Source organism: Heliconius melpomene, chromosome 12 (assembly GCF_056956725.1).
Source record: "Heliconius melpomene rosina isolate 202511_hmr_F chromosome 12, ASM5695672v1, whole genome shotgun sequence".
NCBI lineage: Eukaryota > Metazoa > Arthropoda > Insecta > Lepidoptera > Nymphalidae > Heliconius > Heliconius melpomene.
In genome coordinates, this window is record NC_140400.1 from 7,400,937 (window position 1) to 7,423,981 (window position 23,045).

At 33.2% G+C, this 23,045-nt stretch overlaps 2 protein-coding genes across 2 annotated transcripts in view; both read right to left on the bottom strand.

Moving 5' to 3' along the window:
• Positions 1–1,326: 1,326 nt before the first annotated feature.
• On the bottom strand, positions 1,327–9,962 carry LOC146533699 (putative inorganic phosphate cotransporter). The gene is made up of 11 exons (XM_085193933.1): positions 9,749–9,962; positions 8,689–8,828; positions 7,696–7,875; positions 7,059–7,197; positions 6,712–6,926; positions 4,811–4,957; positions 4,185–4,329; positions 3,621–3,745; positions 2,758–2,880; positions 2,016–2,157; positions 1,327–1,464 (listed from the first exon to the last, which is right to left on the bottom strand). Exons 1-11 carry the CDS (start codon positions 9,810–9,812, stop codon positions 1,385–1,387), a joined length of 1,500 nt encoding a protein of 499 aa, XP_085050059.1. The 5' UTR covers positions 9,813–9,962; the 3' UTR covers positions 1,327–1,384.
• A 2,206-nt stretch (positions 9,963–12,168) lies between these two features.
• The window catches only part of LOC146533700 (uncharacterized), a 28,665-nt gene continuing 17,788 nt past the window's right edge, over positions 12,169–23,045 (bottom strand). The window contains exons 14-23 of the mRNA XM_085193935.1: positions 22,440–22,619; positions 22,081–22,219; positions 20,663–20,880; positions 20,287–20,436; positions 19,897–20,029; positions 19,047–19,053; positions 15,577–15,694; positions 14,898–15,020; positions 13,471–13,615; positions 12,169–12,993 (exon numbers count right to left, since the gene is read on the bottom strand). Of these exons, the coding sequence (XP_085050061.1) occupies positions 12,947–12,993; positions 13,471–13,615; positions 14,898–15,020; positions 15,577–15,694; positions 19,047–19,053; positions 19,897–20,029; positions 20,287–20,436; positions 20,663–20,880; positions 22,081–22,219; positions 22,440–22,619 (1,260 nt within the window). The 3' untranslated portion in view covers positions 12,169–12,946. The remainder of the gene's footprint in view (positions 12,994–13,470; positions 13,616–14,897; positions 15,021–15,576; positions 15,695–19,046; positions 19,054–19,896; positions 20,030–20,286; positions 20,437–20,662; positions 20,881–22,080; positions 22,220–22,439; positions 22,620–23,045) is intronic.

Here is a 23,045-nt window from a genome sequence, read left to right on the forward strand (position 1 = left end):
TTTAGGCGTTATTGCATACTTGAGTTTATGTTCCTTATTCTTCAGAGCTATTAAATTTAAGGGCATTAAATAAAAAAATACCGGTTAAGAGTGAATTGGACCGCCCTCCAAGGATTCCGTATCAATTCTAGGATTCAAAAAGTACAAGTTACAACTGATAAATGTTGAAAAACAAAAAGATAATACACATGTACGTACGTATAATAAATATATTGTATGTATTGGATAACTTGCCAATGATAATTTCAATTTACTTAACCTTGAATACATTAAGTATTTCTAACAATATTACATACAAATTCATACATTTCAAACCTGCCATAATTGAATCCAACTGAGCTGATTGAGCAACCGCTAATTTACATGATGATCATTTAGGCATAATCATACCCTGAATTCAGGTAGCTTTAATAATTCACTAACATTCCCATCTCGTTTCCAAAGTTCGGAATATTTTGAAACGTTCAAAACTAGATTTAAATTGTATAATGAAGTTTGGTAACTGGCATTTTGGTTTGTAGAACGTGTATTTCAGTTGTTTTCATCTATAAGTAATGAAGTTTATATGGAAGGATGGGCGGGAAATGCCACTCGCTAAAGAAATATTTGGTAATAATCAAAATTATGATATATCCATACCTATATTATACATTCGAAAGTAACTCTGTCTGTCTGTCTGTCTTTTACGCAATCAGGCCCAAACCGCTAATTTAATTGTGATAAAATACTCATATAGAGATACTTGAGGGTCTCCGGATGAACATAGGATACTTTTTTTTCTCATATTTGTAATATTTACCGATATATACCAATACTAGCGGACCCGGACGCGGCTACGCCTGCTTGAAATATAAGAATATAATTTCTACAGAAATATAATTTCAATCTAGATGAAATGCTAAAATGATGAATATCAAAATGACGAGGTAACGAACGCGGTCGCGTAGCGACGACGGTTGTTATTGACATGGCAGAATAAATTGCATGTCAAATTAGAAAGTATTTTAATTTATTAGTACATATGTGTAATGTAATATTATATAGCCTATAGCACTTCTGAAGAATGCAGCTTTCATACAAAACAAAAACAAAGTAAATCGATCCAATAGATCCAGAGATCTTAACGTTCAAACAAACAAACAAACAAACAAACAAACAAACTCTCCCGCTTTATTATATTAGTATAGATATTAAAATACTTATTAATTTGCCATGCAATTTATTCCGCCATGTTAATAACATTATTCGTATAGTTCAGGCGGGCGTAGCCGCGTTCGGGTCCACTAGTTTTTATATAAATTTAAAAAATATATTAAAGGCAGTTGACGCTTTCAAACGTGTTTAATATTATTAAAACTGTACAAAATATTTCATATCACTAGATTCACACCAAAGTGTCTTCTTCCGTGCCTCTTCTTATCCTTTTATTTTGATTCATTTCCTCCATTTCTAAACCTGTAACGTCTGAAAGTAAACAAAAATAATAAGTAAATTTCCGATTCTTACTATTTTTATATTAAACTCTTAAACTGAATCAATCGCTTATATTTAAGTATAGATATACAATTTTGGAGGTCCGAAGTTTTGAAAGTTTTACAGCGAAGATTTCAAGAGTGAATCACAGGTGGGTCCCAGGTGGTAGATAGTTTCCAATCGTCTTCTCTATTGAAGTTAGGATGTTTTAATAGCCTCATGGAGCATTCTAGGAATTTATCTTTGAACTTTGAAGTCTCAATCCCTCCGCACCAGAGATTAAGATACTGTCAGCTTAACCTGCAAGAATCCAGGGCGGTCTACGGAGACACTAAGAAATCATTGGTGGTAGTTGTTGTTGCTTTACATGTTTTCCCACATATAACATTGTACTGGGAAACTAGTGTTAAAACACTTCGTTTCTATTAAGACACACCAGTACCACGTTTTCCGCTGAATTCTTAAGGCAATGCGTGTCGAGTGGTGGAACTCAACGCCGCTCAGGTCGGCCTATAACTTTAACAAATAAAATATTAACAAACCGTTTATATAACCAAACTTCATAATGTCGCATCTATCCCACTCCTGGCGTTCGCTGCTACTTAACACATTGTATATTATATTGCATACAATATAAAAACAAGCAATCATGAACAAAATTATTTTCCATCGATTGATATCTATCTGAAAAATACAAAAAATAACATATATTAAAAAAAAATACTGTAAACGTGACGGTTGTGGGTTCGATGCACACTCAAGAGAAAGAATTATTTTCATTTTCCTCGCTCGTGGAAGACAAAACATGGCATTGAATTTTGCCACTCAAGATAAGGCGGTTTTGTGTTCCGCCAGCCCATACACAATGTCTTGAAAACTGGATGGAAAGTAGGAAAAGGAGTAGGCATAGTGTACAGAACACTAAGTCCTACCTGGATATCCTACTATGAGTGGATTACAATACGAAGAAAAAATATTTTAAAAAAACCCAAAAATCCAATCACTACAATAAAATATTTCACACATCGACTTTATTATTTAAAAACCATCGTGGCGCTGCTTGATAAGGGTGTGACTGTTACGCAACGTTTGTGGGTTCGATCCCCACTCGAGAAAGTGAAATATTTATTGACATTTATAATTTCCATTACAGGAATAGGATTATTATTAGGCTTAGGACCAGCAGAGGACCCGAATAGGCTGATTTGATGATGATGATATTTCCATTTCTTCGCTCTGGTGTCGAGGTAAAGCGTTTGATTTAGATTTCCATAACATACTCACTCTTTCATCACCAATCACTAACCCACTGAATAATGGTACCAAAGCTCCTATAGTATTAGCCACAGCACTCGTCATTATTAGCAATGTTCCTGAGAAATTTTGGGTCATATCCTTGTGATTTTCCTGAAATAAAACATTTTTGTTTATTGATTTCGAAGACACTATATTTACACACAAATTTTATTGACAAGTTAGTCTCAAAGCTAGACAGTATAATTATTATTTGAATGAAGCTGGACTCGAACTCATGCTTCTTGTAATCTGCCCAAAATACAAATTCAACCATTTTCCTATCGAGTAACCTAGATGTTCTTACGAGTATACGCTTGTGAGGCCAGCTGGCGCAGGGGCACAAAGTGCGGCTGTAAACGCGACTGGTTGTGGATTCGATTCCCATTCGAGGAAATTAAATATTAATTTAAATTTATATATTAATTTCTTCGCTCTGGTCTCGAAACAAAGTGCGGCGTTAAGTTCCGCCACTCCGCATGCAATTGCTCCAGAATTTGGTAGAAAGTGGGAAACGGAGTGTCTTAACACTAGGTTCCTTCTGCCTAAGAATGATGATTTTATCTACATAGAAATATAAAGACATTTATTATTTTTAATTATTGTTTACGAACGGCTTCGAAGTGACACAGAATACAGTTAAGTTCTATTTTCATACTTTTCTTTTATGTTTTTTATTTGGTCGTTCAGCCACTCAGTGAAAAATGAAATAGTATACATATTGTGGCTATTAAGTTGCTCTAGAGGCCGCAGAGGAAATGAAAAATTTTATTTTTTCACTCCGATAACAAGATAAAGCTTGACGTTGAGTTTCTCCACTTTACATGCAATGTCGCTATTACTTGAAAACTTACCAAAAATCCTGAAAATTGTAAACCAAGTAGACCCAGCGTGCCCATCAACACAAATATTCCTAATTGATTCCAGTTATTAATGAAATTGGGGAGCATCATTAATCCTATTACAATTCCAAAAGTTGCTGGAAACAGACATACAGGTAGATTATATGGTATTACGATAACATTATGTAACAGTACCTTAATTTAATGGAAGTGAGTTCTTTATGTCTTCCAAATATTACCATACAAAAGTATATGATTTTATTAGTATTTATTTAAAACAATTCCTTATTTCAATTTCTATATTCATATATATAGAGGTTAATAAAATAATCAAAATAGAAGTCGCCGTGGAGGATTCGATAAGGAGGATAATGATAATACAATTATATTAAAATTATTATTCGATTATTATGGGAATAATAATTTTAATACAATTTTATTATCATTTTCTCGCTCTAGTAACAGAACGGAGAGCGTCGTTGAGTTGCACCACTCTGCACGCAATATCTCTGCCTACATTGTAAAGTGCTGGCTGGATACAAGGGGAACTAATCGTAATTAAAATATATATCTTACCTATCCCATTAACAATTTTCCTAAAATATTTTCTGTCAAATAATAAACTAGTAAGGCCAATGTTGTTTACAAATTCGATAGGTGACGCCGTAAGTATGTATACACACCACAGACATATGAATGGTAGTGATGATAGCCAACTACTCTGAAATAAGAACGGTTTTTATTATTATTACATACAGAAAGATAAGTATTGGAAGATTTAGAAGTAATCTAAGGAAGATAAGAAGATATCTCTATGTGTTAGCAGTTTCATGTCTTTTCCTGATTAGCCTAAACGGTACTCAGAGGAATTCAGTGTCAAAACAAACAGTTCTCCAATGACCACTGGGGTTCGTGACATTGTTAGTTCTTGCAAATTATTCCAAATTGCAAGTTTTTCCAAAGATTACTCAGATATATGATTTCATCATTTACAATAAAAATTGGATTTATTATTTTAGGTTTTCAACTGTTTTCTAGCTTCTCGCTGTATCCTTCATGTAGCTTGGAAGGCAGAGTGTTATATTAAGTCTTGAATTGTCACTATAGCGAGGAAATTATTATTATTTATTGCTTTTTTAATTTAAGATTATTTATTTTGTGATGATTATCTAAATATTTGTTTTAAAGCGAACGAAACTTACTATTCTGATAGATTGTGTTATGAGCAGGAATGACGGTATTTCGACTAAAAAGAAAATAAATGTGACGTTGGCCGCTGCATGTGTTAGTGCGATCGCCCAAAACTGCTTCGTTCGGAGTATTTGATGCCATGGATTTTTAAGTTCTTTCTATAAATGAAAATGAAACAAAATAAATTTATATTTAATAAAAATTGGCCAGGTGCGAGTCGGACTCGCGCTCTAAGGCTTTATATCTATAAAAACGGCAAAATAATCACATGTTATATAGAAGTCCCCATAAATATTAATTTTATTTGGTTTTTAGTATTGGTCGTTATAGAGGCAACATACATACATCATCAGTGATAATTTGGAATATATAAGGTGTCCCAGGAGTCAACGATAAAACGAAACCAGGTGATAGACCAAGTCATGACAGTTATGAAAAAAATATTAAAAAAATCTTTGTCATGTATTTTCCATATTATATTGATTTTAAAAAATATCGCAAAAACCGACACCCTGTGATGGTTTTTCAAGTCCCAGGACTACAAATATTACTCTTTCTTCATTTTTTTTTTCTGTAATGTAATCATGAGGAACCCTTCTGTAAATTACAGTTTAAGATTTAAACATACCTGCATCAGTTTTCAATAAAATGTGGTGTTTTTGCCAAACATTAAATTCAAAATATTTACTACACCCAACTTTAACCGACTGTACTATAAAAAAATGTACTACACTGTTTTTGCAAGTAACTTTAAAAGTTGGCGTATTTAATCTGGACTCCGAAATGGTACGACACTTACTGGATTACTTCTTTGTTGAAGAGAGAAAAATCGAAATACACGATAATCGGGGTGATGTTCAGCTTTTTGGTATCTTTTCCGATATATTCTAGCTGCAGCATTTGCGTTACAGAACCATTCTCCATGAATGAAATGCATATTGCCAATGTGTCAAAGATCGGTCTTTGACACATTGGCAATAGGGCCTCGCAGGCCATATACTCGGGTATATGGCCTGCGAGACCCCGGACTCGAGCACTATCCTTATAAGTCCTGGGTCATCCCCTATCCTGGGTCGTCCAGTTCGGGTGCCTTGGATCCGTCATACACGAGTCTGGAGGCATCGATCACGATCTCTATAAGATGGATAAGAGTTTGGACGGTATCCTGCGATCACAGACCACACCAGTGACCTCCCGCCACTTAGCCCAGGCAGCGCTTATCCGACTTAGGGGCTGGCACAGGACTTATAAGGTCAGTGCTCGAGTCCGGGGTCTCGCAGGCCATATACTCGGTCTTTGACACATTGCCAATATGCATTTCATTCATGGAGAATGGTTATGTAACGCAAATGCTGCAGCTAGAATGTATCGGAAAAGATACCAAAAAGCTGAACATCACCCCGATTATCGTGTATTTCGATTTTTCTCTCTTCAACAAAGAAGTAATCCAGCAAGTGTCGTACCATTTCGGAGTCCAGATTAAATGCGCCAACTTTTAATGTTACTTGCAAACACAGTGTAGTACATTTTTTTTATAGTACAGTCGGTTAAAGTTGGGTGTAGTAAATATTTTGAATTTAATGTTTGGCAAAAACACCACATTTTATTGAAAACTGATGCAGGTATGTTTAAATCTTAAACTGTAATTCACAGAAGGGTTACTCATGATTACATTACAGAAAAAAAAATGAAGAAAGAGTAATATTTGTAGTCCTGGGACTTGAAAAACCATCACAGGGTGTCGGTTTTTGCGATATTTTTTAAAATTAATATAATATGAAAAATACATGACAAAGAATTTTTTTTATATTTTTCTCATAACTGTCACGACTTGGTCTATTACCTGGTTTCGTTTTATCGTTGACTCCTGGGACACCCTGTATATATATATGTATATTGTTTTTCTTTGCACCTTTTTATAACATGATAAGGCTTGTTTAATAAAATCCTTTTCAGAATCACCGACAGCTTGGTGACTCTCCGGAGTGCCTGCAGTGAGGAGAGCCCATATTGTAGCTAGGGATAGTGTCATCATTGCTTGAGAATAGAATATAAGTTCCCACCCCAATTGAGTTTTTGAGAGAAGACCAGACACAGGAAAGGCTGTAATGATGCCAAGAAGAATACCTAAAAAAATAAAAATAAATTATTTAAGACGACATCCCAAACTAAGAAAAGTATATAAAAGTTATATAATTTAATAAAATAACGTATAAAAATTTTAGCGGTGCCAGATTTGAACCCACTAGAAACGATTACCTCCTTGTATTATAGAACCACAAATTCTCCTCTCATTGGGTGGCAGCCAGCTTGAAATAAGATGCTCATTGATTGGAGATAGACAAACCTGACTCATGCCGATTATGAATTCTGCATTACATAGCGCTATCCATCCACCCTATAAAAAGAGGATATTTTAAAAGACTATTTTTAGATTTTTTGTATAACATACAAGTCCAGTAATAAATTTTGAGGACAGTCGTAGAGGCACAAGTATGTGACAATGCGACTGGTTGTGGGTTCGATCCCCACTCGAGAGAATGAAATATTAATTTCAATGTATATTTTCATTTCTTCGCTCTGGTGATAAGGCAACGCGTGGCGTTGAGTTCCGAAAATTGGGAACTGAGTATCCCTGACACTAGGTTTCCTCTGCCTATCCTGCTGAAGCAGATTTTTTAATACAATAGCTTTTACGTGCGGTTTCACGCACTTAGTAAAATCGTCACGCTTTGTCTCGTGCTAAAACAAGGAAATGAATATATATAATGTAGTGGAAATCGAACCCATCGCCGTCACGTTTACAAGCGCACGCTTGTAACCCTGCGCTACAACGGCATGAAGTAAATAATATTATTTTAATATATGTAACCCAATAATCTTTCTATCTTAATACCTTATTAATAATTGTCGGCATAGCAGCAGAGAGTCCTCCATTAATTAGTAGAATAGCAGTTATGACAAACTTATCTCCTAAAGTTTTTAAATAGATTTCAGCCGGCAAAAATACCAATGCGTATCCCAAAAAATATGACGAGAATATCGTTCCTTGGATTCTTTTATCCCAGTTGTGTATCTAGAAATTGTGAAAAAAATAATATAAGATATCTACATATGTACCAAAATAAATTCGAAATATAAGTTTATATAAAAATATACTTTATATTTTACTTTTACGCCACCTATATAAAAAATACATATACAAAACAAATATACAAAAAGGTGGGTTTTAAGTAGCCCTTTCTGCGGAATCTTTTAGAGACAAAAGAAGCTGTTATAATTTTAAGTAAGTGGGTGAATAGACATTTAAACAAAACAAAAGGAATACAATGTATTTTTAGCTTCACGTAGCGTAGGCAAAGGGAACCTGGGAGCCTAGTGTTAACCTAGACCCTCGTTCCCATTAAGACACTTCCGTTCCCCACTTTCCTCTAAATTCTTAAGGCATTGCGTGTTGAGTGGTTTTGCTCAACGTCGCGCATTGCTTTGTTGAGCAGAATGAGGAAATGAAAATAATAAATATTTAATTTCCTCGCATGGGAATCGAACCCACAACCTATAACGCTTACACGCATTCGCATGTTATCTGTGCCTTTTGCCACGAATCACCTCTAAACAAAAATGCTTATAAATTTTATTAAGTAGTGAGAGAATACTTGTAACTCACAAGCTAAAATAAAAAAAATGTGATAATTATTTACAATGAATGTCCTTAACAATGACTTAAGAGAGAGAGAAAATATAAATTTGAACGGCGTTATAGCCGAACTTTCTCTCTTCTTGGTTCTTTACATATCTGATTAAAGATATTTTCATAACATTCCTACAATTTCGTTATTGATTAATTATTGTTATTGATTTATTTTTAATAATAGTTTGCGTTAATTACCTGAATGTAAGTATCATTAATCCTTGTTTTATCAGATATTGACAATATAGCGACCACGTTGCTGCTCCTCATCATGCCAATGGCGAGTGAACACAATAACATATACACCATTTGTAAATGGCGTATACCAATTTTGAATTCTGCAAAATTACATATAAGAAAACTAAAAAAAAATTTTTTGTAATTATAAAAATCAATTAGCTTCACGCTGTATCCCGCACACAGTAGGGTAGACAGAGAAAGCCTTATGTTAGGACACTCTGTTTCCCACTTTCCACTGAATTTTGGAAGCATTGTGTGTTGAGTGGCGAAACTCACCGCCGCGCCACGGCTGGCCTTAATATCGCAATCAATAGTAATTATAAACATTCATTATAAGCATTCATAAATATAATCATTAATCAATGTAATGTTTCTATCGTTAGTATTGAGTTCAGTGGTAAAGAAACTCCATTGTTTCCTGTCAACACACATTTGCTAAGTCATACGGAGCTAGTGGGAAACAAATAATGGAGGAGGAATGAGGACGGAATGAGTCCCGAATTTGAAGCTGGAGCACTACTTTGTTTACCAATTCACCTTGCAAGGAGAACACATGAATGTAATCAAGTGTCAAAAAACTAGTGACATGTCATTTTGTTTTTTTTTATTTTTCGACACTGACGTAACGTGTTTTACGGAGAAAATACTTTCGCGCTTTATTTTTAGCGAATATGTTAAGAAAAAATACCTCCGAAGGTAGTTGTTTTGATAAGGACATTACTACTGCATCACGATGGTGTCTTATCATAGTGCTATTTATTTATTAGTAAACAAGCAATTGTTTATTAAAATTTAAATTATGTACCATCCTATAAAAGCAAAAATCTAAATTTTATATATTTTTTTTAAATACGAACATCGCCGTGACGCAGTTAGGAACATGATGTATAACTGAACTAACTTCTAAAAGACTGGTTAAATAAAACAGCGGTGTTAAGTTCCACATAACGAAAATGAGGAGGAGGAGGACGAGGAATGCATGTCAAAATGTTTATAACAAAAAAATATCTAAACTCACTTGTTTTTGTAACAACCCCATCGTAGCTATCCTCATATTTATTTCTTATAAACTCTACGTCCATTTTAAAATAGATATCATCATCACTTTCCAAAGAAAAATAAATGGTTTTAGTCAATTATAAGCGAGAGAATGCCAAAAAATAGTGCGTACAGATTGAAACAAGTAAAAGATTTCGTTATCGTTATCTGTCGTTTAGTTTATTTAGAAATCCTTGATTACACATTAAACTGTATATATAGTTATTTATTTATAGGTTTTTGCATTTGTGTTTGTGAAATTTTCTAAGCTTTGTTCATTAATAATAATGGCGTTTGACTGGAAGTATGAGAGGAATTTGAAATATATTAATTCCCAGGTCTGGTAAAAGAAAGGGGGAGTTGGGTTTTCAGTATTCGATGTCTCTAAAAGCGCGCTTAAAAAGTGCTCACACAGCATGGTAGGCAGAACCACATCCAGTCGGTTTTACAGTCTCAGTCCCTGCGCCACGACTGGCCTCATAAAAAAATATTTAAAAAAATATTAAATAAGTAAAATAGAATTAAACTGCTAGTTTTTAAATACGTTATAATATGTGTGTTATTACACGAGTAAGTAATAATTTTTAAATGAGCAATTTTGATCTTTATGCCTTTATAATAAAAGGCAATGAATATTTACATTAGAGTGTCACGTACATTTCTAATCTACTTTATTGCTCTGTCAATAAAAACAAATAAGTGTCATTATTAGAATAAATATTAAAATTACATTTCCAGACAGTGTTATTGGCCTTGTTTGAATGTATTTTTACAAACAAATGTAATTTCAGGGTAATAGTCGTTTAATTTTTTGTCATCATCATCAACATGACTATCCTAGTCGTTTGTACGTCCACGGCTCAACAAACATGCCCCAAGAATTATGATGATAATCGTTACTGTGTTTCCCACATCCAGCCCCTTCTAGTGCCTTGACCAGATCGTTGCCTGCTGAATGTTATCCGATTCGTGGCTGCCTCTCGGGAGTTTTCCTGCCCCAAAGGTCATCGGTTTTTCTCGTCTTGTGTTTTTTTTTCAAGTCTTATATACTTGTTTTCGCATAGCAGGGTAGGCAAAAAATATTGTCAACCTCCATTCTCAACTCTCCACTTTCTATTCGAAATATAGCGTACTGAACGGTGAAATTAAACCCCGCCTTTTGTGTTACTAGGGCGGAGAAATAAAAAAATCTAATAAGAAATCAGCTTCACGCTGTATCCTGCTCCCAGTAGGATAGACAGAGGGAACCTAGTGTTAAGACACTCCGTTCCTCACTTTCCACCGAATTCTGGAAGCATTGCGTGTTTGTCTCAACACCAGAGCGAAGAAATGGAAATATAAATTTTAGTAATTATTTTAATTCCTCGTGTGGGGATGGAACCCAGAACCAGTCACGTTTACAGTCACACTCTGTGCCCCTGCGCCACTACTGGCCTCAATATGAAATAAAAAAATAAATATAATCATTTCAATGTATAGTATTAAAATCTGTAACCATTGTGTTTATCCTCACACCTTGCCCCAATGCGTCACAATGGCCTTTTGAAAATGCTATGCATATCTATGGAATCGTAATAGTTTTTGTATTTAAATTTCATTGTGGGCTGGCTTTTTATTGTGACATATAGGTATTCCGTTTTACATTGTTCGCGTCAAGCAAAACCTTATTGCATAAGCCTTAGCCTAAGGACTAAGCTTTTGACTACCTGAACTGTGGAATTATCTACATTTTTCTGTAAATTAACCTCTTTGTTACATACTGAGTGACTGACAGACCATACAATCAAACTATTAGATGTAGAAAGCTGAAATTTCTCATCTAGTTTCTTTGGGGAGTGTGGGAACACACGAAGTAAAAATAAATCGAAATTCATAATATTTTTGAGTTGATCTATATCGTCTTATATATACATACATATATGTATAAATATATAGTTTTTTTTTTATTAACATAAATAAATAATAAAACCATCGCGTGAAGACAGACACGTCTCAACTGAGCAACGATATCGTGGCTGTTAGTTAAACGAGATATAACAAATAATCTAATATTTACCATCTCTTGTCTACTAATTGTTAGTTTAAGTTTAAAATATAATGTAAATAGAGTCTTTGTTCGTGTGTAGTGTATAATGTGAAGTACGAAGTGTCATTTCATTAGGTTTTCTTTGCTTATTTAGAAATTACTTTAATTTTATAATGAACTATATGACTCAAAAGTCGATTGGTTCAGGTTCAGGTTCTAGCTTCATCATCAGATCAGCTCGCTGATAGCTGCCAAGTTTCTTGATAAAATGATTATAAAGGATCAACTTCAGTTTCATAGGTTTTACATAGTTAAATAGTTACAAGTCGAAGTAATAAAAGCGTTTTAAATAAGAAGAACGTTAAAAAGACTCTTTTAATAATCGGTTTACCTATATATTATACAAAATATTATATTAATAAAATTCTATGCTATCTATAACATGGAAATTGAGCGGAACGTTGGGAACGGAGTGTTTTAACGCTCTTTTCGCCTGAGGAAACAGTAACAGTATTTGGCAGTATATACAGTATATAGCGTACAGCTAAGAAATAAAAATTAACAAACAGTTTGTATTTTTATCTTTTAACCATAAAAACTATAGTAAATTAAAATAAAAACAAACCCTTGACAAATTCTTAAATTCCTTAACACAAATAACTTAAGTTTACGTTAACAAAATAATAGTCTTTTCATTTTCTTTCGAGCTGGAACAATTTTTTTTATCCTTCAAGATGTTGATGAAAAGCTTTTAATTTTGCTATTCCAGAAATATTTCAGGAATTCAATATTTTTTTGAAAAATGAAGTAGAATTCAAACAACATCAGTCCATTTAGTATGTTAGCAATTTTTAAAGCGTCATTACAAACTAAAAATGGAAAAAAAATTTTTGAAAATCTGTAAAAATTTTAACGTAACCAGATTCAAACCTGCGCATCTTGGAAGTCGTCAAGAGGTGATTCTAATTAGAAAGCGGCGAATCCTGCACCATTAACATTTTTCATGCGTTTTAAAAAAAACATCTAGGGTTAAAAATCTCATGAAATTTCATTCAAAATGGCACAATTGGAAAGTTTCAAGTTTTTTTTAACACATATATTTATAACACATATACATTTATATACAATTTCTTCAAGTATTGTGCATTCATGCTATTTTGCCGCAGTTTTTTCTTGGCTTAGACTTGGTTTTACTTCCTCTGTAAAATATAATTAATTTTAATTAGATTTTTTGGTGATTGGTTTAATTAATTATTGTTTTTTTAATCTCATATATGTAAGAGAATAAAAAAAAATAATTAAACATAATATGAAATGTGAAATGTACGTACTTTATTTCCAAAATTTTGAGTAATTATTCAAAATAAAAATAATAATAATATCAGAATAAAGAAACACTTATTACAAATTTGCTTTTATTAGTGGTTTCGCCTGCAAATGGAAATAAGTTAGAACTGTGTGTAGTTCAGACAAGTACAGCCGAAATAGCTTATAGCGTTTCTTGATTAATAAACTATTATTAAATGAAGAATTTCGACGTAGCTTCACGAGATCGTATAGCTTAGTGGTCAAAGCGCCTAAAGCCCAAAGCCTCCATGAGGCCCGGGTTCAAATCAAGCTACATTAAATTGTTATTCGTTTCATAAAATAGCAACTATCCAAGTAAAATTACAAACCTGGATCAGATTTCCTTTTATCCAGATAGTCAGGGTCGTCCCACTCTTGACGGTCAGCTGTACTAAATAATACGTAGGCGACGCTTGTTGTAATGCATAAGCCCGCAGCTAAGAAGAATACGATACGCCAACGGGTTAAATCTGTCTGTGAAATAATATTATTTTTGAATTACGTACCACCCACCTACCTACGCTACTTTCCGCTCTATTTTAAGACATTGTGCGTTAAATGGCGGAATTTAACGCCGCGATTTATCTTAAGTTATTTGCAGCTAGGGACTATGCCGGCTTCTTTATCTTTAAATAAGAATAATATAAAAAATAAATCGTGGAATTGGGGCACCCCCTCCAAACACACAGTACGTACATAAAAAATATCTTTTTGCGCGCCTTTGCATCCGTTGTCATGTGGAAAAAAATTAACACTTGTCACATTCTGAATATGGAAGGATACATCGAAACGATTAACGTGATTTAATATAACCTATAGCTTCCGTTGATGAACGGAATATTCAACACGTAAATACTTTTTCTATCGAAACTACTTAGTAGGTACTAATAGTTCCAGAGATTACCGTATTAAACCAAACAAATTCTTTAGATATTTAATACTAGTACTAGAATAGAAGTAAAGATAGCACATAAATGGGAAAAATGAAGAAAACTAGATGTTTGCAATAGCTCAATTTCGATTTATTACAGGTTCAATAACTAACTTTCCAAGGTACATTTTCAAAAATATTTTCCAAACTCACCACATAAAATATCCTTGAAAATGAGCCAACATTTTACAAACCGTCATATAATTTTCTAGCAATATCGTGAACGGTAAAATATCAAAAGTGAGATTTTAGCCCGAAATTCTGGAGATTTTCAGCTATTTTAGTTAAAATGCTAAAAGTATTTATGTGGATTTTGTGGGTTTCGTGTTATTTCTTTTATATTATGAAAGGGTTTGCGAAAAGTAACCCCTTTTTGATGATGAGCTTAACGTTATTTATATGAGTACATATTTTTATTATTCTTCATACACTTAGGCAGACAACATAGTATGTACGTACGTAAAGTGGAGAACGAAGTGTCTACCACTCCCGAGCTGAGTCTCAAGAATATAAATACAATATTTTATCACTAACTATTTAGTGCCATTATGGGGCATTGCATGGCACGAGACTATCAACTTGATGGTTTTTAGTTCAGTTCCCACTTGAAGAATTGAATTCATTTAATTTCTTCGCACCGGCAATAAGAAAAAGTGCGATGTAATGCAGATTCTAGTGGAATCTTCCACCTGCTGGAATTTTACAGATATTGAATTAACATTCAACGGTTACCCTCTACGCATTTGCTTACCCTCTTACGCGAGAAAAGATGTGAAGCTGCATAAAAAACGATTTTATTAAACGTAATTATGTGAAAGTTCTTACTGGATCATTGTTTAATATCAAACTAGTGACGATTGGTGTCAGTACGCTTCCTATATTAGCCACAAAATTGGATATGGCAAACATAACACCCGCATAGTTCGGTGACATGTCTAACGGTGACATCTGCAAAGAAATAATATTTCTGACATAATTATGAAGCTATTTGCTTTAATTTTGCTATAGTGCTTTAACACTAGAAGTGCCGAAGATTGATACCCCCCTTGAACCGCCGTCGTGACAAATTTGTCCCATTCTACTTATTATGTTGATTGTTGGTATAATACAAAAAAAATATTATTAAAATAATTCGTAAAATATGTAGACCATATTTAAAAATCAATTCTTATTTTTTAACAAACATAAAAGTACCAAAAAATAAAACACAAAGAAAGAATAAAATATTTCTAATACGTTCTAAGGTCGTGACAACTAACTGAATAACTCTTACAAAATTATAAGTTATTGAAATTAGTTAATATTATTATATTGCCAAAGTAATGCATTAATATATTCTTCATCAGTGATACATCACAGATGATGATGACATTGCGTGGTGATGCCTCCAGAATTCGGCAAATTGTATTAAGACTAGGAGGTTCCCTATACGTATTTTGCTACACGAGGGGGGGATAAGCGAAAAACTAAAAAAAATAAAAAAAAAAATAACGAATAAACCTACAATGAATCCAGCTGCAGCAAAACCATTCAAAGTAAGTGTTGCTATCAAGCTGACAATAGCAACACTCTTCTGTTCCGGACTGCAAAACGCTAGAGTAATTACACCAATGGACACACCGCTCGACGGCATGTGGGCCTATGGTAGATTTATGACTCCGAGAGAAAGTTCTATAAAAGCATTACGAGAATCCTGCTGCACATGTTGGGGCACATGAACATTTGGATGTCGATGACAATAGGCTCGCTGATTTCCGACTTCCAGGGAATTTCATATAATAACTCCATGAGAAACAAAGCATCGTGGGAAACGAGCCAAAGGGGTGGGGACACCCGAATTTGTATTAAAGCCGACAAACCTTAGGGATAAGATAATTCCACTACCAGCACTCTTATAGTTAAGAACTAGTTTTAATAATAATTGTATTTTATTTTAATAAAATAGTTTTTAAATACAAAGTTTAAGATATTTTTACTGGCGCCCAACGGTGGGGCCTAGCTAAGTGAACAAAACGCGCAATCATAAGTAATTCCGCAAAAGTTTCGCGAAGTCTCTCAAGACTATGGCTAGGCAACGTAACCAAATAAATACGTAAAAATACTGTTATCAGTGGAAGAAAATGATCAAGGAAGCTGCCGTCGTGAGCATTCTGTAAGTACCAAGTAGCATTATCTTTGTCACCATTCCTTCCCATCTGAAACTCCTAACTTTTGTATATAATAGCTATAGGAATACTAGTAGTGTTATTCACTCTCCTTCTGATAGTGAGAGTAGTGAAAGTAGCGCGACTCAGTCGTCCTACCATTTTAGAGTCCCGTGTTTACATTAAACAATGGATCCAAAAACCTTACTTTCGTTCGTCCCTTCGTATAACGGCGATGCATTTACTTTATATAATTATATTAATTGTGCTAAGCAATGGCTACAGATAGCGGGTGGAGATACGCCACAAAATGTTATGTTATTATTAAGTAAATTAGAATCTAAAGCTGCTATATCAATATCTATGATTGAGCATGATTTTAAATGGAATAATATAGAATTAGCATTAAAAAGAGAATGCGGAGATAATAGAGATTTAAATACGTTATTAATAGAGTTAGCAAATGTTAGGAGAAAAGGTTTATATAAAGATTTAATATTCGAATTAAAACAAAAGTTATTTTTTATTAGAAGTAAATTATTAGATAAATATAGTGAAAAACTTTTAGTAGATGAGGTAATGGAGCCGTACAAAAATACCGCCCAGAATACCTTAAGAAAAAGTTTACCGTATCATGACCAAATATATGTATCTAACTGTAATTTTAATGAAACGACAACTAGAATATTGCAATTAGAAGCAGAAGGGAGATATGACAACTTTAAACAAAATTTTTATAACGTTTTACCGCCGCCGCGTAATGTACGTCAAAATACGTATTCGCAATATAATTCGAATTTTAATTATAACCAAAGACAAGCTTATCCGTCTACATCGCGATCGAATAATTTTCCGATGCGACATAATTATAATAATAATTTTTATAATAATAATAATTACAACCATCATAAAAATCAATGGACTCCGAATGCAAATAACTTTTTTACTAGGCCGCAGAATAGTTATTTTAAAAGGAATCAATATCATCCTAATACAAATAGGATCCCGCAGGAAATGGGGGATGTTTCAATGCAATCAGCCCCTCCATTACGTCCTGGTCAGGTCAGTTTAGAGAAAGGTATTGTTGCTGAGGAAGTATTCCACCATGAAAATAATATTGATAATAATAATTTAAATTTTCGCGAAGTTGCCGACCGCGACAAAAAATCACATAGTATAGAACATGTGAAATGTAAAGAAAATAAAGTTGCAGATGCATTAAATATAATTGAAATATTCCAGACAAGTTCGGATTCATTACAATCTCATTGTGGTGAGGAAATATCGTTAGACAATACACCATGTAAAACGGACTCTACTGTAAATACAGGGTCCAATTCATTGCTTTCAGATAATAAAATATTAAGTAATACCAATAAAAAAAGTGGCATACCAATTATTAACAATTATCCACCGAAATGTTTAAGACGTGTAGTGTTTGAAAGTGCACCTAACGAAAGCGCGAAATATGAAAAAAGTATGTGGTATTTTTATATTCCACCAAATAATGAGGAAAAAGTTATTAAAAATTTTATGTTAGAATATTTAAGTAAAGAAAAATATGCGTTTATAATTCCTAATGAAGAATTATATTTTAAAGTTTCAGAAATATATAGGAAATATTTTGATCATAGTAAGTTTAAGCCAATAAGATATACTAAGTTTTTAATAGAGATAGATAAAAAAAAGGAACAATTACATTTAATTAAAGAGTGTCATTTATTAAATAATAAACATGCAGGTTTTAAAAGTGTTTATAAGCAATTACGGAAAAAATATTATTTTGAAAATATGCGAAAGATTATTAAGAAATATATCGTAAATTGTGAATTATGTAGGAAACAAAAGAATTATAGGAATGATAGATTGAATAAACGAATTAAGCCTCCAAAGTTATTTAAAATAGATGATAAGGTTTATTTAAAAAATTCAATGGTAGATAGGCACAAAACGAAATCAAGATTTCTGGGTCCATACAAAATCTTAAGTATAGAACCGCATAATAAATATAAAATAAGCAATGGAAAAATTTATCACGTAGAGGAGTTAATTGTTTCAGAATCCTCTATTCTTTCGGATATAAGTTCCAGTAGTTAGACCCTTCGGAAAATGTAGTAAAACCTACTCGAATATTAGAAGGAAAGTGCTATACAATAAATATATAAAAGTTAGAAATAAAAATTATTATACATAAGTTAGAAAGATGTAAATCACAGATATCAAAGTATACATATTATTTTAGAACATATTAAAATAAAATTGTTTTAGTAAATACTAGATTGTATTGTAAACTTAATTAGATTTTTTATTGATTTATTTTTTATATCAATTTTTTAATTGTGTAAAGTAGTATATAGAAAATATGAAATATTGTACCTTTTATCCAATACAACCTTCCCTGTCCCTATCCTATAATGCGAACGGTAATTATAGCATACAATGGAAATGAAATATATGATGTCGAAGATTATACTGAACTAGAACATTAATATGCAAAGGAAATATTAAAAAAAAAAAGAATTACAGCTGATGAAGATGGAGAATAAATGAAATTCCAACATTTAACTATGAAAATCACGACATAGTATAATATGGTTGACAACTATTATAACTATTATTATATTGATATGCCTAATTTGATCTTAAATTCTCAGATCCAGGTTTCGTTCGAAACATGTACTTCGAATTTGGAGGGGGACAGTCAACCTAGTCTAGCATTGTTGTAACAAATGGTTTAAATAAAAGATAATAAATATAAAACAAGAGCTCGACGGCATGTGGGCCTATGGTAGATTTATGACTCCGAGAGAAAGTTCTATAAAAGCATTACGAGAATCCTGCTGCACATGTTGGGGCACATGAACATTTGGATGTCGATGACAATAGGCTCGCTGATTTCCGACTTCCAGGGAATTTCATATAATAACTCCATGAGAAACAAAGCATCGTGGGAAACGAGCCAAAGGGGTGGGGACACCCGAATTTGTATTAAAGCCGACAAACCTTAGGGATAAGATAATTCCACTACCAGCACTCTTATAGTTAAGAACTAGTTTTAATAATAATTGTATTTTATTTTAATAAAATAGTTTTTAAATACAAAGTTTAAGATATTTTTACTCACCGACGAAACCTGAAACATAATATGTACATAATATTTAAACTTATATAGTTAACTAGGACCCGCCCGCGGCTTCGCCTGCGTGAACTATGTTATTATTAATTTCTGTCTCCATGACTACGTCCTAGTGACGTCTATGCAAAATTTGAGACTCCTAGCATTTGTAGTAACGAAGTTTCATACAAACTTTCAACCTCAAAAACAATCCCTTAGAAGTCGAATATTGCAAATTTCCGTCTTAGCGAGCACCTACGTCCTATAAATAACTCCTATGTCAAATTTGAGATCCCTAGCACATGTAGTTTCCGAGATTTCGTGATGAGTGAGTGACCTTTCGATTTTATATATATAGATAAGAATTTGAATATGCATTAGTTATGATATTTTCTATACTTTTTTACTTCTTTTTATTTCATTACTTCACCAATCCATTCCATGAATTGGCGAAGTAAGGTGACGCTCATTGGGCAGTCCTCAAAGGTCTGCCTATGTCCCACAAGAGACGTGAAAATAGCAGCTGATGATGATGATGATGAATAATAAAAATAAAATACATTACCTATAGAGTTAAATAATTTCCTACAGGTAGAAAGGGATAAGTAGCCTTTGTTGTAAATCTTCTCACATACACCCGCCGACCCGATGTTGCCCAATATCATCCCCAAGTAAGGCAGTGCTGATAAAAATGCGCTCTAGATGAAAAATTTCACATTTTACAACTTAACTTTTTAATAATTGTTTTACGCTTCTTTTTTTCGCTTTACCGCTTATTGCATAAGCCCGAGCAGAAAAAGCAGAATAATTTAAATATAAATATCATATACTTTTTTTTTTTTTTCATGTGTTTTTAATTTATCTACATAAACCAAGAGAACTCAGTGTTAAGATACTCCGTTTAAGATACATTACGGATTGAAACTTTTTTTTTTAACAATTAAAAAGAACTTACATTTTTTAAAGAAATCCCCAACGCCTTTTCCAAATATGTGGGCATATCATTAAAAAACAGCATATAGCAAACAGTAGAGCCGGCATGAGTGGTCATTGTGGCCCACAGTCCTTTGGACCTGAACATTTCCTTCCATGGTGTCTTCAATTTCTTAAATTAGAAGAATAAAAAAAATTATACATATGTTATTTACAAGGGTTATTTATGTTTAAATGACCCTTAAGAATATTACTGTTTTGAATAACTTGAAAATCTTCATTATATATATTTTTAAATTCACATTCTATCCCGCACATAGCAGGATAAAAAGAACAGACTTATTTTCACCTGCGGCTTAGCTCTCATGAATTAATGACAAATAAAAAATAATACATACCCTATTAGCTGTAGAATTCAATCCTCTCTCAATATACTCCCGTTCACTTTCCGTGATTAACCGATGGTCTTTCGGAGAATTGGCAGAAAAGAAAATCCATAATGCCGTAGAAATCATCATAACACTAGATACTGAATAGAATATCATTTTCCATCCCAATTTAGTCTCAGCAAGTATTCCAGATACTGGCATTGCTATGACTAGACCGAGTTGAGCACCTGTAAATATTTATACCTTATAAGATCATCAAATTAAGTCAAATACAAATATTTCTCTCCCAATAAATAACTGTCGTAGAAAATAATTTCAACGGCACAATCTGAATGAACTAAAACGAAACGTCTTCTTGCTCCTGGCATTAATCCCGGTTATTGCCAGGGTCTGCCTTCCTACACAATCTACTCCACTTTTCGCGGTCTTTTGCGTCCTTGGTGGTTAGACCATTGGCTCTCATGTCCTGCATAGGAACTGATATAGCGAACTATAACGAAACGTATTCGTACCTATTCATGCAATATAGAGACGTATCCTTTATATGTAGAGAATTATAAACAATTATAATAGGTATTTTACGTAGCTTCCTCTTATATGATTAAACTTCTATTTATCTTTTATGTACAGAATGGACTTTTCTATGCTTTTATTATCTATATATATAAAAGGACTTGTCCTCACTGACTGAGGTAAGACGCACGCACAGCCGTAACCGCTGTGCGTAGAAACGTTAAATTTGGACAAAAGTTTACTTTCGTAATCTGGACATCCACTAAGAAGGGATTTTGAAAAATTTCAACCCTAAAGGGGTGAAATAGGGGTTCAAAGTTTGTATGGAAAAAAAATTAAATTGGCACTGATTTTTCTAAAATTTGAAATTTAGATTTTTAAAAGTATTTAATTGAACACGTGTTTCATCATTTTCTAGAATTCTCCCCCTAAAGGTGCAAATAAGGGGTTGAAAGTTTGTATAGGTTTTTTTGAAATCGTCGCCAATTTTTATAAAATTTGAAATTCAGACTCTTAAACGCATATAATTAAACACATGTTTCATGGTTTTCTAGAATTCACCCCCTAAGGGTGCAAATAAGGGGTTGAAAGTTTGTATGGAAAAATTCTTAAATCGCCACCGATTTTTATAAAATTTGATATTTAGACTCTTAAAATTATTTCATTGAACATAAGTTTCGTGGTTTATTTTAATTCATCCCCTAGGGGTGTAAATAAGGGGTTGAAAGTTTATATAGAAAAATCTTTAAATCGCCACTGATTTTTATAAAATTTGAAATTGAGACTCTTAAAAATATTTTATTGAACACGTGTTTCAAAGTTTATTAGAATTCACCCCTAAGCAATAAGCAAGCGAAGCTGCGCGCGTCCGCTAGTTATATATATATATATAGAATTACGGATAGTATAGATACCTGCATACACAATACTGGTGTAAAATGTTCTTTCTTGCTCTGGTAACCACTTTCCGAGTAGTGTATGACCTGCTGGGTATAGACATGCTTGTGATAGACCCATCACCACCCGACACGCGCAGGCTATTTGCCATCCACCCTGAAAAAATAAACTACATTTATTTTACGGCCAAATGTCAAGATATTGCATATTAGTGGAACTCTACGCCACGCCTTTTCTCGTTACCTGAGCAAAAAAATGGAAATATTTTTCCCCAAGTGGAATGTCTCATCATGGCCTCTTTCTCCCATGCGTGGCATCATTTGTAAAATTTGTTTAATTTATTGTCAAAATAAAATAATAAAAGATGGAAACTTACATATTTAACAAGTGTTGGTAGTAGACCACATACGATTCCGTTTGCCAACAACGATATTAAGAATATAGGTTTTCCTCCATATCTCTTAGATAGTAGACCAGCTGGTATCTGCATCACCGCGTACCCCCAAAAGAATGATGAAAGTACCAAACCCTGAGTCTTCTTGTCCCATTCGTAAATCTGTAATTTATTGAAATCATAAATTATGAGGATATTTTAACTTTGTATGTTAGAATATATATTATAAGATTTTTTTAAAATTTAGGTTTAATCAATAAATTGACATCTTAAATCTAAAAATGTGCATGGTTGACCGCACTAATCTCAGGAACTATTGTTCAAATTATAAAAATAGATGCAATGGTTGCGGGTGCAATTCATTCTCGAGGTAATTAATTATTTTCATTGCCTCGCTCTGGTCTGGTCTAACTACAGAGGCATGGGTTTACGTTCCGCCAGTCAATACATAATACCGAAAAAATTAAGCAGAATGTGGAGAACTGAGTGCATTAAAACTAGGCTCTCTCTTCCTACCCTGCTATATGCGAGAAGCGTGAAGCTTCCAAAAAAATTCTTTGATAAAATCTTTTTTACATTTTTATCATA